The following is a 17,350-nucleotide window of genomic DNA, read 5'->3' as shown; positions in this document are numbered from 1 at the left end:
TTTAGTAAAATGCTTCAGGTTAGTTTTTGTCTTCCACAATCAAAACAGAAGAAAGGTTAGTCATTGGAACTGTTTATTATAGGCAAAACAAAACATTTACTAGTTCACTGACCTGCTGGTCTTTGGCTTAATGTTATAATGGCGAGAGTTCAGTGAAGCCTTGACTCATGGACATCCCGATGGTGAAAGTCCACTAAAGCGTTGTCACCTCGACATCAAGTCTAATCTGTTTTCAATCTTGCTTTTCAGATTGAGTAATCGTGTACGACATCATCGCATCTCCGAAGTGAACCGTCTGTTTTACCTGGAGAAGCAACCCTACCCCTACCTGGATTCTATCATCTTCTACCACAGACGACACAAACTAAGAGGGATTCGCTTGAAACAACAGGTGAGCGGTCTCCTCCAATCCCGACACTTTTAGCCATAGCTAGTCTTTCCCGTGAAACAAGTTCTACCATCTCAGATCTAGTTAGGCTTTTACATGGAATAAAAGCATCCTTCCACTTGTACACATACAAAAACTCAACATTCTGACTGATTTATGTGCAAAGTGGGACTTTTTTTTCTCTCTCAAAAGAATCGATTCAGCAGATGGCCATGAACATAAATCTGTCACTTTCGACCTTATTTCAACAGAAGCTTCCAACTCTGTACATATGACCGGCACTGTTGGCCTAGTGGTAAGGCGTCCGCCTCGTGATCGGGAGGTCGTGGGTTCGAACCCCGGCCGGGTCATACCTAAGACTTTAAAATTGGCAATCTAGTGGCTGCTCCGCCTGGCGTCTGGCATTATGGGGTTAGTGTTGGACTGGTTGGTCCGGTGTCAGAATAATGTGACTGGGTGAGACATGAAGCCTGTGCTGCGACTTCTGTCTTGTGTGTGGCGCACGTTATATGTCAAAGCAGCACCGCCCTGATATGGCCCTTCGTGGTCGGCTGGGCGTTAAGCAAAAACAAAAAACAAAAAACACTCTGTACATGAAGCAGCCAGGGTGTTAATTTTTGGTAATGTGTGGTTCCTCCGAAAGCGGCGTATGGCTGCCTAAATGGCGGTGTAAAAACGGTCATACACGTAAAAATCCACTCGTTAAAAAAACACACGAGTAAACGTAGGAGTTTCAGCCCATGAACGAAGAAGAAGAACTTCGAGAAGAAGGTCTGTGTGGTATGTGTGGTAAGGTGGAAGGATGTGCTTCTCCCATGTAAACACCTGGCCAGATCTGAGATGGTGAGCGGAATCGTTTACACGAGAAGGACTATCCCTTTAAAGGTCTACAAACATCCAATATTTTCTGTTCAGGTCACGGCCGTTTCGGTGTTTTTATTTTTATTTTGGTCTCTTATCTTTATTTTGCTGGTGCATAATCTACTCATTGTCATACCTCCTACTGTTGAGTCGATCGCCGAATTTGAGAAGATATTTTGAGAGAAGATAAAAAGTCAGAGCATTTAACCCTACAAACCGGATAATTTTTTAGGAAAGCTCATGCATAAGCTGTAGTTAGTGTACACTAATTGTAAAGTAATTCGCTGAACACATATAGAAGTTATCAGCATTTTAGAAATGTGGCATTTTTGGGGGTCATCCTCTAGAATATTAGATTGTTAATGTATATTATACTTACAACATTAAATTAAGCAGTAAATTTCAGACAGAGGGGATAGAATGTTTTCTCAGGTCATACATTTATATTGTACTTGCAGGCACATCTGAGCGCGCGGGTGGTGAAGGCGTTCTCGCACAAGATCGCGGCGGCCAACGGCAACCTCCCCGACCATCACCCCCACTCTCATCCTCCCTCTTCCTCCTCCACCACTCTTACGCCACGCACCTCATCGTCACACAGAGTGTCACGCAGCGGTTCCCTCACTTCCCTCATCACCTCATCCTCGGACTCCACAACCGCCACGGCGCATGGGCAGCGACTTTGATTGGCAGGGCTGTGTTAGATCTGATTGGTCCAAACTGTCAGCGAGAATATTAGAAAGCCGATTTTGTCTAAACTGATTTCGATAAATTCTATTTGATTGGTTTGAACGTGTCGTCACGTCTGGTGACAGAGATACGACATGTGAGACCTGGACTGGTCTTAGATAGTCGTGAGAGACACGATGGCCATTGAGAAATTTGATTGGTCCAAACTGGCAGCGAGAAGGCTGATTTTGTCTAAACTAATTTTGATAAATCTATCTGATTGGTCTGAACTTGTCATGTGGTGAAAAGGATACGATATGTGAAACCTGACTGGTCTGAGCTGGTTGTGAGAGACACGGCTAACTTTGATAGATTTGATTGGCCGTTTGAGCCGGTTTTGAACGATTTGACTGATCCACACTGGCTAGGAGAAAGTGTTTTTTTTTCTGTTTGAACTTGCAGTGACAGAGCTGATTCCTCTGAATTGCCTTCGAGAGATCTGATTGGTTTGAACTTGCTGCGGAAGATAAAAGATTGGTTTAATTTGGCTGTGAGAACTCTGGTTGGTTGGAACGGTTTTCGATGGATCTGATGGGTCTTAACAAGCACTGTTATTGGAGCGATACGATTGGTTGTATTTAGCCCTGAGATATGGTTGGCCCTGAACTACCCGTGAGAGGGCTGATAAACACGAGAAAGTTACCAACCGGATGATAGCCAGCCGCAGGTGGATTGGTTAAACTGATCACAAACAACACCCAATCAGTCAACCAATACGACGACGGCGCGGTTGGCTCCCACCCGGTTGGTTCCCACCCGGTTGGTAACTTACTCGTGCAAATGAACACGTCCGGTTGTGAGGGTTCCAGTCGATCTGATCAGTGAGAGATTCCGGTTAGAAATGGATCTCAGTGTTGTCACATAGTACGAGACGTTTGTGTGTTATGACCCAGTATGTCGCTTTGTTTTGTTCTTTTTTTTCCCCACACTTTTGTCTCTGAAACTAAATGTACAAACTTTCTGATTCTAGGACTTTGCTGCTTTTACATGCTTCGCTGAAACCGCCGAACCGGCGTTTAGGTATTTTCAGAGACATATGTCTCTGGTATTTTGCATCAAAATGAGAAAGGTTTACATTTGTGGAGCGAGCAATTCTTCCCTCTCTATTCTTATAAACTGTGTACACTCCAGGTACGTGTTGGAATATTTAAGCTAGTAAATAACACGACTGAGAAATTCCAATGGTCTGTTTATATGATGTGACACACTGGCTATGTGGCTTGGAATAAGACCCATTTTGTGGTCAGAGGTCGCCTGTTGACCGTAGTGAGCTGAGCAAATCCCTGTTCATAATACATTTGGTACAGCATGAACATTTTGCCAAAGTAGCGTATTACCAACGTAACACCCCCCCCCCCCCCCCCCACACACACACACACACGAAAAAAAATCCGCTTTGCAATGGATGCACTCTTATTTATTCTGTCATGTATTGGTTTCAGCATTTGAATTTTTTTTTTAAATCGACGTAGACTTCTGGGCGGGGATGTAGCTCAGTCGGTAAGCGCGCTGGATTTGTATCCAGTTGGCCGCTGTCAGCGTGAGTTCGTCCCCACGTTCGGCGAGAGATTTATTTCTCAGAGTCAACTTTGTGTGCAGACTCTCCTCAGTGTCCGAACACGGGTACCCCCGTGTGTACACGCAAGCACAAGACCAAGCACGAAAAAGATCCTGTAATCCATGTCAGAGTTCGGTGGGTTATAGAAACACGAAAATACCCAGCATGCTTCCTCCGAAAAAACGGCGTATGGCTGCCTAAATGGCGGGGTAAAAAACGGTCATACACGTAAAATTCCACTCGTGCAAAAAACACGAGTGTACGTGGGAGTTTCAGAAGAAGAAGAAGAAGAAGACGTAGACTTCTAACATTAGTGCTGCCGAGGTTAGCAAACACACATGAAAACATTATTACGCATCGTGTATTTACCTAAAATGATGCACTTCCAACCAAACCCACAGACGGGGGGTGGGAGGTGGGAGGGAGAGGAGTGGTTGTGTCAAGTCGTCGACTTTTTTGAAGATAGTGCAACTATATGTCCATCACTGCTAAGTTACCGATATAGTTATAGTGTACTTCATAATTATGATGACACGTACAACACTACGTAACCCAGCAAATGTAACACAGCCTTCGAGATTTTTATTTTTCATTTATTAATTCATTTACTCATGTATCTACTTATCTTGTTTGCTGTATGCAACTGCTGTTGGCACTACATATTTGTAAGCGAGTACATCTGTGTATGATTAACCAGTGTAAGCCCGCGTGTCCGCATAAACGCCGTACACGAAGAACAATAACAAAAATGAAATTGTCGCATGCGTTTTCTGATAGTGTAAGTGTGCCTGCAGTGGCAAGAACGAAGAGTAAATTTATGTTAAAAAAAAAAAAATCTGTCATTTGTACTTATCATTTCGTTTTGTCTGTTGTTTAATTAAGATTTTGGCATAAAACGGTTGTTGGGTTTTAAGTTCAAGAATTGAATCTACACGTGCCTACATTTAGAAGAAAAAAAAGGGAGTCTGTGTAATAGCCCAGCGTCGTCTGTCTGTAGGTGTGTATGTTTGCGTCATCGTGTGTGAATGACGTTTCGACGTCGTCCTGGAATTTTGTAGTAACTTGTTATAAACAGCTTTTTCGGAGAAGGACAACACTGATTATTCTTATTATGACATAGTGTTTATTTTCCTTCCTGGTATGGCTAGAAAGACCAAGGAATGTTAAATCATGTATCACTTGTCAATCGAAATTAAGAGAATATTTTACTTAGTCTAAAGCACAAAAAACATCAAAATCTCCAAGAATCGAGTTACGCCAAAATATCACGACGACATCGATTTGTAGAAATAATTCTACACGAAATGTAGGCCTACGTGGTCGACACACACGCACACACAACAACGCACACAAAGTTTCACACACAAACACACACACACGCACGCACGCACACACACACACACACACACACACACACGCACAGACACACACACACTTACTCTCTCTCTCTCTCTCACACACACACACACACACACACACACCGGGCACACACACACACACACTCACATGCATCGGAGAATGACCAAACCTCGACCTGAAAATTAGTTTTTCATCGTGTATGTTTTCTGATTTTGTTTTATATCCGTACACTGAGAAAGAACAAGCAATTATTAGCACGTGCACAAATTAATTGCCACGGTCTGGTTGTTTGGTCGAACATGTATCACGAAACGTTATTTCCTGAGTATTACCCGTAAAGGGTATACGCTGTGATTGCAGTTGCGGGTTTCCATTGGATGTAATCTCTGCGTTAGTTTAAATTCGTAAAATAACCATAATGATAAGTTTGCTCGAACATGTTTTGTTGAAAGTGAGATTTGTACCTCCATTTCTGTATCGGCATCAGTTGCTGTGTGGAAATTGTGAAACTGATTAAACTTTTTCTGTCATATCAGGTCATTCCATATTTTTCGTCTGATATATTGTAACACGTTCAAATTTGTAGGCCTATCGATATTGCTACTGGTGGTAACTGTGATGGGTGATACTAACCTCTGATATACTGCGGCGTATTATTTGATTTGTACAGATTCGTCCATTCGGAGATATCAGATGAAACTGTGATCATTCACGTCACGTTATTAGACTGTTTACTTTGTCCGCGTCTTTCTGATGTCACATTGATTTTGAAGACACACTCCATTCCCTTCGGCTCACCATATCAGAGCTGACCAGGCTTTTACATACGGTAAGACCATCTCTCCACTTGATCACATACGCAAAATGAACAGCCTGCGGGCGAGTGCTCTTTGTGCACCACAACAAGCAGTCAGGTTGGGTTAAGGTATGTAACCAAGTGGAGAGATGCTCAGTCTTTTTTTTTGTCTTTTTATTGTTGCTTAACGCCCAGCCGACCACGAAGGGCCATATCAGGGCGGTGCTGTTGTGATAGAGTCCAGTGGACGATACCTTCTGCCTGTGGCCTGTGACCGGACCAACCAGTATGCTCAGTCTTATCTCATGTAACAGTCTGAGATGATGAGCGGCCGAACCATGGACTTTGGCTAAATTTCAAGGTCATGACGCCGAACCGGCCTATTCATCTTTCAAAAGGATATTGTTTCATTCTTTAATGGCTTTCTTTCAGTTGCTTTCAGCTGAATTATATCCAAAAATTGCTGAAATGTTATCAAACAGTATCTCTGTCATTCATTTGACATTTGATTACCGTGCACGTGCACACACACAATCACACATACATACTAAAGCCAAAAGCAAAGAAACACATTAAGTTTTTATTTTTTTATTTTTTTAAATGCATGCACTACCAGGACTCTAGCAAAGAATATAAACGGCATACATATTTTAAACAGAAGGCATCACTGTTTCATGTGATCGGTACCTGCTTATATCATGTTCTCTCTCTTTTTGTATTAGACAAATCTGTGTGTAGGTGTGTGATACCATGTACATGCATTGCTAACATATCTTGCACAGGAAATGAAATCCATGCGGAGCTTCTTTTGACTGAGACTGATTGTTTGTCACTTCAGTTGTGTAAAATGCTGGTTTACACTGGGAAAAGATTGTTGTTTTGCAAAATGGTTGCAGTGTTAAATCCAAAGCTCTGCGTCTTGAGTCGTTTTGCAAGTCTGAGATTGTGTGTGTGAGAATGTGCAAGGGAGACAGATCAAGCCTGTCTGTAAGTGCTTGGTTTGCACTATATAAAGCACACACTAATCTGCATATCTGTATATTTAATGACACGTAGCCTAAAAGCACAGACAGACGGACAGACAAAGATTGCACACACACACACACACACACTTCACTGAGTTGTGTGAAATACTGGTTTACACCAGGAATAGCATGTTGTCTTGTCAAATGGTTGCAGTGTTAAAAAAATGATTTGTAAACCTAAAGCTCTGCGTCTTGAGAATGTGCAAGTGTGAGAATGTGCAAAGGAGAAAGATCAAGCCTGTCTATAAGCGCTTGGTTTGCACTACAAAACACACATTGATCTTCATACTTAATGACATGTAGCCTAAACACAGACAGACAGACAGACAGACGGACTGACAGACACACACACACACCAATTAAATCAGTAGCAGTATTCTTTTATTATTTATTCAACATTTGTTATCAATGTTCTTCCCTTACACATTACAAAGACATAATCGCCGCAGAAGAAACAGTGGAGAAGCAATGAAGGTCAAATCTAAATCTTACTGCATTTTTTAATATTCTACATAAACGAGAGTAAGAGAGAGAGAGAGACGCAGACAATTTATTCAATAGGCCATAGCCCTTTATGAAGAAGTGTGAACAAATGGTTAACGTTGCAAATAATTTAACTTATCAGGTGCAAAAAAGGTACAACATAATAATCGCACAACACTACAGATTAAAACATACATTACACGTTATTTAACTAAGAGGTTACAGCATCTCTTAATTTAAAGGATTTATACAAATACAAGGATACATTTCTAACAACAGTTTCTTGAGGTGAAGCCAGGAGCAAGCCGAGTCTAAAAGTGCTTGGGTTTTTATAATATTTAAATGGGATAAATTTTTCTCTTAATCTGTTTAAGTAAGTATGGACAACACAAAACAAAATGGACTTCATCTTCTTGCTTTACTTTACAAAGGGGACACATCAACTGATCGGCATCATGCTGTTTATATCGGTTAGCATGCACATTTATTTCTGAAATACCGAATCGAAACCTAGTCATAATAAACTTTAGATGTCTATCCACATTTAACAAGAGGTAAAGTTTAATGTCATGTACAGTACAAAATGTCCGATAAACAGCAAATCTATCACTATTTTGAATATGATAATCCCACTCTTGCCATCTGCAATCGACCAACCTTTCCCTAAAAACACGCAAAAACTCTTTTTCCTTAACAACGCCCTGATTCAACCACACAAAACCAAAACCGTACTCATACAATTTAATACGGACACTTGAGGCCCAGTTCTTTTTACCACTCTCATCCATTTTATACAACATATCATATGATTTACGAGGAAGCCTGTGCCCCTCCATCTTTAACAATTTCATCCGGTAGCTAACACATCTTAAAATAGAATCGGATATCTGTTTGTCTCGCCATATACCAGAGAGAGAGAAAGAGAGAGAGAGAGAGAGAGAGAGAGAGAGAGAGAGAGAGAGAGAGAGAGAGAGAGAGAGAAAGAGAGAGAGACAGAGAGACAGAGAGAGAGACAGAGACAGAGACACACACACACACAGAGGGAGTATCTGTTCTTGTCTCTCAAACACTGTGAGCTGTATCATGTGTTAAAAATGTTTGATACAATTGTTCTCTTCAAAATACAAAGTTGCCCACTCCGTGAAAACGATCATATAAAAGTATCAACAACAACAAAAAAGAAAGAAAGAAAAAAAAAATAAACGAAAACAACAGATATTTTCCCCTGACATCTTGAGATCAAAGAAGCAAAACCTAACTGAGCAAAGTTTCATCTTCTTTGGGAATGGGAGAGGGGAGAGGGGAGGGGCATTGTGGGAGGTTGTCATGAGAAAAAGCAAACAACTGATTTGATGTTAGTCAGCACTGATTTTTAATCTTAACAAAATAAAACAAAACAAAAATAACCAAAACTTTCAGGCTGATTCTGAAGAAAAACATGTGCACAAATACAGTATCCATAAAGCTCATTTGCTTTCAGTTCACATTATGCAGCACGTCCTTTGAAAAAAGTTACATGAAATGACTGAGCTGCAATGTAAAGGAGAGAAAAAAAATGCAGCCACCGTAAAAACTGAAATACAGTTGAAGTTGAACCTGCCTAGGTGAACACCTCTCGACAACGACCACCTGCCCATTACGACAACTAAACCCCAAAGGATCCCAAACGACTTTTTCTTCTTTAAAATGCACCTTGTCATAACGACCACCTGTCATTAATGGTCACCTTTGACTGGTCCCCAGGATGTTTAGTTACGGGGATACATAGAGACAGATTCCACTATAATTGCTTTTCCCCTTTTGTAAATCATATTTATATCGAGGATAATACACTGTAACTGCTACACCATCACATAAGATATATAATTACAACATCATTGAGCAATCAAGCTGTTTTGTTTGGCTGGTAAATATTATGAAGACCTGTATAAATATACGTACCTACATGAACACACACACACACACACACACACATGTATGAAGATCAAACAAAGCATTAAACTATAGACATGATGCATTACTTATTTGCAGCTACATATCTGAATCAATAAATGCTTTGGATCCTGATCAACCATTATCCATTCTTGGGGATTAACAAGTGAATAGCCTTTCCAAAAACACTACAAAGGCTGTTGACACCATTCACAGCATAATGATAAATGCACACATGTATACGACCACAAGACTCCTTTATCTTTGTTTCTTTGTTTCTTTCTTTCTTTGGTGTTTAACGTCGTTTTCAACCGTTCAAGGTTATATCGCGACGGGGAAAGGGGGGAGATGGGATAGAGCCACTTGTTAATTGTTTCTTGTTCACAAAAGCACTAATCAAAAAATTGCTCCAGGGGCTTGCAACGTAGTACAATATATGACCTTACTGAGAGAATGCAAGTTTCCAGTACAAAGGACTTAACATTTCTTACATACTGCTTGACTAAAATCTTTACAAACATTGACTATATTCTATACAAGAAACACTTAACAAGGGTAAAAGGAGAAACAGAATCCGTTAGTCGCCTCTTACGACATGCTGGGGAGCATCGGGTAAATTCTTCCCCCTAACCCGCGGGGGGTCTTTATCTTTGTCACAAAGTGATACGATACTTGGCAAGATCATGCAAGAAGGTAAAGAAACCATGATAGAGAAATGTATACAATGTACCATAACTTCCGCAGGAGATAGAGCAGAATTGGTAAAAAAAAAAAAAAATGAACACAAGCACAAAAACTAAATGTTTACATGCAAAAATTTCTTACAATTTGAACATTTACAATATCCTTATCATATCCTGATTCATCATCAGGTTTAGTCTACATAGCTAGGTTAAAATGCGAAAAGTACATGGAACAATATATCATTCTATGCCCAAGTAAACACAACAGTGTCATTAAACAACACAAATCACAACATAAATCTCACTTAATATGCATGTAGTAATCATAATACAGTGGTACCTGCGATGAAAGGACACCTTTGGGACCATCAAAAAGTGCCCCTACATTGCAGGTGGCCTGTCATGGCAGGTATACTTTGGTAGTACACATGGACCTCAGAATGTGTCCTTTTAAGGGAGGTGTACTCTCATCGGAGGGGCCACACATTGCAGGGACCACTGTACATGTATACTGTCTGCAATTACAAATATCATAAATGTATTGTATATATACATGTACTGTATTAACGTTACTACAATCAGGAATGAGCACTTGTATAAAAATTATGAATAATGTATCTGAACATGATATTATACATAATGACTTAACAGATCTATCCAAAGACACAGACACACACACACACACGCAAACACACACACACACACACACTGACACAAACATGCACACAACGGGTCTTACAGAGTTCAGACCTGGGAACCCCTGTTTTGCACTTGGAGTATTTTCAAACAAACTTGGTGTATTTTCAGAAAAAAAAAGCGTACTCCACACAGGATTTGAACATCCATGATTTAAATATGCTTCACACGCGTCTGTCTCACCGTTAATTAAGTTTACCAATACATTTAAATTTAAACAAATGCTTCTTTCCATGTTTACTGACAAAAAATGTAATCATGTGTCAAAATACCCGATCAGCTTCGGAATGCGCTTGTGAAGACAAGTAGTCCAGGATTTTTTCTCATCGTATTTTTTTCTCACTGACCGTACTGATCGTATTCTAGACAATCATGCGTACAAAATACGTCGAAATCGTATGGGCTCCCAGGTCTGAGAGCTAGTTCTATTGCATTCTGAATTCAATCGTTCCATTTCAACAAGATCTTTTTCACAACAAACAACATGCGAGCTGAGTGCTTACGCGCGCACACACACACACACACAGGGTTCATTAACTAAGTGCATTGTTATACAGTGGAACCCCCCTTTAAAGACCTCCACAAATCTGAGAAAATCAGGTCTTAAAAAGGAGGGCCAGGGACTGAGGGACTCAGGGAGTCTTTTTTATTTTTTTTATTTTTATTTTTTTAACTGAGGGAGTCTTAATATGGGGGTAAATTTACAAAGGTTTTGAACAAAAAGTCTTAGATAAACACGGTCTTAAAAGGGAGGGAGTCTTGAATGGGGGGGGGGGGGGGGGGGGGGGGGGGTTTGTCTTAAAAGTGAGGTTGCACTGTAATTTATTCATATGCCACTTTTAAGTTTATTTATTATGCACTGAAAGTGAATTGTACAAAATTGAAACAGTAAATCACTCAATTTTATGGTGACATTAACTTGGGTTAAAGTAATGTTTATTATGAAAAGTAAAATGTTTTGACAATAAGGTTTGATTTCCGTTGTATGCATTAGCACAAAAAATGCATATTTACATTACAAAAGATTAAAAAATTACAATATTTTGCGTACAAGCATATTTGTTTATCACTGAAAAATTCACACAGTAATTCAACAAAGAAACACAAAGCACTGCACTTGTTCATAAAGTACAAACACATGTACATTGTAATTTGTACCACTCAGTGACAGAAAAACAAACATGCTATCTATTATGAATCACAAACAATACACTTTTCATTTTGAAAGTAAAACACATGAATAACAACTCGCTGTTTTGATTTGAAATCTAAACAACAAAAGTGACTGTGTTTCGTCTGCTTTTTGTTGCCTTTTGTGTTTGTCTGTTCCTGATGAAGCTTACATAAGCGAAAATTCGTACTGTCTTGTGCTGTTCTTGTATCGGTGAGTACAGATATATATTTTGTTTTTTAACTTTTATTTGAAGTTCAAACAAACATGTCCACATCATCACCAAGTCCAATCACAGCCTGAATGTCTTTCATGATATCTCTCTCCTCGTCATTTGACACATACAAGGGAGCAACATTGCCCGTTATACCGTATCCAAAATCAGTCGTCAGTGTGTTATACTGCTCATTAACTTTCTCCAGTTCTTCCTCCTCATCCTTGCGTTTGTGCATGAGGAGGTGACGGTCCAGAGTGTTCTTACGCGCAAACTCTTTCTCGCAGATGGAACACTTGTGGGGTTTTACGGCGGAGTGAACAATCATGTGGCGTCGCAGGTAACTATCACGGAGAAAACCCATCCCGCAAGTGTCACATTTGTACGGTCTGTTCCCGCTGTGTGTCTGCAGGTGATAATTGAGGTCTGAGCGACGAAAGAAACCTTTGTTGCAGACTTCACAGGTGTAGCGGACCTCCCCAGCGTGTTGTCTTAAATGCTGGTGGTAGCGATACTTTCTGGCGAACCCTTTTCCACAGAGTTCACAGTTGAAAGGGAGAGAACCAGAGTGATGGAACATGTGTTCGTTCAGACGCTTCTTGTCGATGTAGGCCTTGTTGCAAACGTTACATTTATGAGGTTTTTCTTCTAGATGGGTCAGACCGTGACGCTGCAGCTCAAACTTGTCGGCAAACTGACGACCACAGGTTTCGCAAACATAAGGTTTGACCCCAAGGTGGATCTTCTGGTGTTTCTGAAGCGAGTCTAGACGCGTGAAGTCTTTGTTACAGGTATCACAGTGGTACGGTCTTTCTCCTGTGTGTATGCGTATGTGAAGTTCCAGGGACTTCTTGAAAGTGAACTTCTTGTCGCAATCTGTGCATTCATACTGTTTTGCATTGTGGACTTTCATGTGCATTGTTAGGTAGCTGCGCTGATAGAAAATCTTCCCACACACTCCGCATGAATGAGCCTTTGGTGGGCCACGCTTTCGTGACCTTTTCGCTGGTGCAAAGCGTGATAAAGGCAGCTTGAGCTTTAACAATTTGCGGGATTCATTCACATTCATCGTTGAAGGCTTGCTGGGCGACTTCACTGATGAAGCATCAGTGCTTGGAAGTGAAGAAGACTTCTCACTCTCAACCACAGACGTACTCGTGCTTGTAGCCGTTGACTTTGTAGATGCCCTTCGAACAAAAACAGGCGTAAAGTCTGCTTTGATGTGGACGTTTACATGACGACGAAGTTCTATAGAATACATAAACGTCTGACCGCATTCGTAACACTCGAGGTCTTGAGCCAAACCATCCTTGTGAAGAGCTATGTGGCTTGTCAGGCTGGTGAAGTGAGTGAAGCAACGCCCACATCGCCCGCACCCATACGGCTTCACCAGCCCTTTGGTGCACTTGTGAAGCTGGAAATCATCCTCGGTGGAAAACACTCGCCGACAGTGACTGCACTTGTTGACTCTCCCCTCCCTTTCATCCCCCTCCTCCTCCTCTATCTCCGTCAGTTCCACTTCTTCAGACACCATCCCTTCTTTACCATGTTGAACGATGTGACTGGACAGGTATTCTTGGCTAGAAAAACTCTTACCGCAAATACAGCAAGGATGGACTAGAGAATTGTAATGTTTTTCTTGTTTAAAAGTATGACTGTTTATCTTGTGTTCACTAAGATTCTGAGCCGACTGGAAGTTCTCGCTACATTTTTCACAGGAAAAAGTATATGTTTTAGAGCTCACTTTCTCTTTCTCTTCTGACTGAGGGGAGGAAATATTAGAAGGGACGGGAGTGTTGCTGAACACATCCGGATTATCTTCAGCATCATCGATCTCTTTGCTGAACACACCTGGGTAATCTTCAGCATCATCTTTCTCTATCTTAATTTGAATGTTCTCAAAATCTGAACTTTTTGTACAGCTCCCATGGGATTTACTGTTCTCAAAATCTAGGCTTTTTGTACTGCTACCATGGGATTTACTGTTCTCAAAATCTAGGCTTTTTGTACTGCTACCATGGGATTTACTGTTCTCTAAATCTAGGCTTTTTGTACTACTGTTGTAGGCTTCTCTCATCTTGATAGTGTCTGCTTCTGGTGTACTTTTCCTACTTCGGACATCACTTTCACCAGCAAAATCTTTTTGTTCTAAGAGGCAATCTTTTTCAAAATCGTCACCTATGCTACTTGAGCCCCTTTCCCTCCTGGATGGTTTTCTGGTTGTTCTTCTGTTGGGCACACTGCTCCCACAGTCAGAGCCATTTTTAACCTCCAGGGAAACAGATGGAGAATCACAGCCATTAGACAACTCATCGTTTCCATGACTACCACCTGATTCAGTAGCATGCTGGTCGGAGGTCTTTGGGAACAGAGCTTCATCATCTGCGTCAGATTTCTTCAGCTTGAAGAGGATGTTCTCCAGGCGGCTCTTCTGCTTCTTGCCGTTTGACCCCATGGCTTGGGAGGAGTTCTCTCCTGGTATTGCGAACACAAGGGCTGCATTGCTAGGGGCGGCCTGAAAAAAAAATATATATATTTATATAGAAAATGTATTGAACCTGAAAGTGAGAGATTTCATCTCTTTCACTGTTTCAGTCTCAGAATCTTTCACTTTGATTTTGCTGAGAGAGAGGGAGAGAGAGAGAGAGAGAGAGAGAGAGAGAGAGAGAGAGAGAGAGAGAGAGAGAGAGAGGGGTGAGGGAGGGAGAGAGAGAGGGATGAGAAAGGGATCCATAAGATTAAGACATAAGGGGAGTAGTGGGGGGGGGGTCACAGAGAGGGCGGAGAGGGCAAGAGACAGAGGGAGAGAGAGAGTGTTTGGTTACACCACAGTACAGGTGCTTTATAACAAAACATCAAGAGTTTATTTTTGCAAGACTATATATTTGGCCGATGTACCCGAAGGAGCCAAACATTTCTGTCACTGTTTTCTTCTATTCATTTTTTTAAATGTAATAAGACATAAGATTATTTATTGTCCAAATTATACATGGACAAGTGTGGCTTGGGTTGCTCTTAAATACAAACTACCAAATCATTAAAAACATCCGACATACTGTGATCATTTGCCAATTATAAAAACACCTTTTAAAACAGTACTAGTACACAACTTCTTCTTCTTCTGCGTTCGTGGGCTGAAACTCCCACGTACACTCGTGTTTTTGCACGAGTGGAATTTTACGTGTATGACCGTTTTTTACCCCGCCATTTAGGCAGCCATACGCCGCTTTCGGAGGAAGCATGCTGGGTATTTTCGTGTTTCTATAACCCACCGAACTCTGACATGGATTACGGGATCTTTTCTGTGCGCGCTTGGTCTTGTGTGTACACACGAAGGGGGATAAGCCACTAGCAGGTCTGCACATAAGTTGACCTGGGAGATCGGAAAAATCTCCACACTTAACCCACCAGGCGGCCTTACACAACAAAACCACACACTTACTTACCACAGGTACAAATTATAAATGTATCAGGTTTAAAGCTAATCTTGAACTTTAGTGTGTTAAATTCATAGCTTGGAATTCAGAGGCATGTAAGCCTCCAATGGCCAAATTTGCAGAACCTTCACTAAACAAGTCATTTTAGATTCCTTTGAAGTCACGAATGAACTGTACCTTTGTGTACGATTGCATTTCGTTTACATGCGTCAAAGATGAAATTATCCGTGAATTGCGACAGGGGGCGCAACTCTGTCATGTAAATGATGTCCCTTGGTTGAAAACGTAAGCTTTTTGGCGTAATTTTTGTCGATCAAACAACCAAATTAATTAATTATGCTTAAGTTTGGAGCTCAATCCGTCAATTAATTTCACAACAAATGTTCTTTGGCTTGTTTAACGAATATTCCCCGCCAACGAATATTCCCAAGTTTGGGACCTGTTGGCGTATTATCAAGATCAAGATCAAGATCAAGATCAAGAAAGTAAAGAGTGCCACTGAATTCTGAGCTATGAATTTAACACACTAAAGTTCAAGATTACCTGTTTAACTACTTACTCTTGGGAAAGATAGTTAAAAACACTGTTACTTCCTTTGAGTTTGAGGGTGCCGAGGTTGGAGTGAAAAATTCGTCTGCTCGAGGCAGTTATCTGCGTTATCTCCCTTGCACAGCATAATGCGCTGCATTCGTCTCCAAATCGAAGCTTCCGACAGATTACGAAGGATGCTTCTGCTACTTTCAATATCAGTCACACCAAAAAATAGCACAGCTCGTCTTTTCCAAGCCCAAAATATTCACAAAACCACAGGGTCTGGACAAACATATAATGTATGCCCGTTCTAAATTTAGTCTCATTTATCTCACTTCAAGGCCGAGCGGTCGCACAGCACAATGGACGCAGTGCGACAGGGAAGCGAACTCGACACGGACATGGAACCGCTTTACCACGGATCACCGTCGCGTCAACTTCCACCTGCACGATTGCCGCGAACTTTTTATGAAATGTTTGAACAAAATCTCTTACCATTTGGGCAGACGTCAGAAGTTAGCCTGCGAGGGGTGGAACTGGCCCTGCAGCTGCTGCATAATTCGCACGCCTGGCCCCCAAACCACCTCGCTCCGTGCAGCGTTCGAGTCCCGGCGAGTCAAGGGAAGCAACTGCAGTAAAGTTCGTCTGCTACAAGTACAAGTAGACAAGAGCGGCCCGACAAGAAGGTCGACGAAGATGCGGGCATACAATAAGCATGTTAAAGACACTTGTGGGTATACTTTATTTTATGATATAAAATCACATCTGAACAGACATTTCATCACATGTATTTAATTCAGTGCACATGGCGGACCGAGACCAGTTATTGAAACTGACAAAAATCATGAAATTATTAAGCCGGTCAGGGGAAGCTGCCCCCCCCCCCCCCTTCACACACACACACACACGCACAAACTGACCAAGGAAAAAAAGGAAAGAAATAAAATAAGGTTTTTTGGTAAAGCAAAAGGGCAATAGAAATACATTGACACAAACTGATAAACAATTTAACCAGTTACCTCCTCATTCATTACTTATGTCCATCAGTAGAAAATAAATCAAGAGACCCAATTTAATTAATGTCTTCTTACTTTACATCAGAAACAGTAGTTGAAACGTTGAATTTTTTATTTTAAACTATAACAGGCTCAGTGGAACACATGCGGCCCTTCGGCGGCTCATCAGTGACCCTGGCAAAGCGGTCGGTTAACGAACAACAACACTGCGGACAACAACAACACACACACACACACACACACACCAACACACACACACACACACACACACACACACACACTGACACACTACACACGCACACACACACACACACATGTAGTTATCACTTTGTAAAAATCATTTCACACCTGATGTCTCAGTGTTCGCTGAGTTTCTGTGAGTCAGTATTTCAGTCATCCAAATTTCCATTCGTTTTTAATTATCTCTTTGTTTTGACATTTTTTAGCGTTTTTGCTAGTGGTGTTTTTTTT

General features: G+C 41.1%; 2 protein-coding genes and 1 long non-coding RNA gene across 3 annotated transcripts in view; 2 read left to right on the top strand and 1 right to left on the bottom strand.

The window, feature by feature from the left end:
• Positions 1-6,600, top strand: part of LOC138971386 (uncharacterized) — a 124,775-nt gene extending 118,175 nt beyond the window's left edge. The window contains exon 2 of the long non-coding RNA XR_011457235.1: positions 3,813-6,600. This is a non-coding gene — a long non-coding RNA (uncharacterized lncRNA). The remainder of the gene's footprint in view (positions 1-3,812) is intronic.
• The window catches only part of LOC138971382 (uncharacterized), a 28,763-nt gene extending 22,163 nt beyond the window's left edge, over positions 1-6,600 (top strand). The window contains exons 4-5 of the mRNA XM_070344113.1: positions 250-391; positions 1,708-6,600. Of these exons, the coding sequence (XP_070200214.1) occupies positions 250-391; positions 1,708-1,935 (370 nt within the window). The 3' untranslated portion in view covers positions 1,936-6,600. The remainder of the gene's footprint in view (positions 1-249; positions 392-1,707) is intronic.
• A 4,703-nt stretch (positions 6,601-11,303) lies between these two features.
• On the bottom strand, positions 11,304-16,455 carry LOC138971364 (zinc finger protein 665-like). The gene is made up of 2 exons (XM_070344090.1): positions 16,359-16,455; positions 11,304-14,410 (listed from the first exon to the last, which is right to left on the bottom strand). Exons 1-2 carry the CDS (start codon positions 16,359-16,361, stop codon positions 11,939-11,941), a joined length of 2,475 nt encoding a protein of 824 aa, XP_070200191.1. The 5' UTR covers positions 16,362-16,455; the 3' UTR covers positions 11,304-11,938.
• Between the last annotated feature and the right edge of the window lie 895 nt (positions 16,456-17,350).

This window comes from Littorina saxatilis, linkage group LG7 (genome assembly GCF_037325665.1).
Source record: "Littorina saxatilis isolate snail1 linkage group LG7, US_GU_Lsax_2.0, whole genome shotgun sequence".
NCBI classification, from domain to species: Eukaryota; Metazoa; Mollusca; class Gastropoda; order Littorinimorpha; family Littorinidae; genus Littorina; species Littorina saxatilis.
This window is presented reverse-complemented; position numbering and strand designations above follow the sequence as displayed.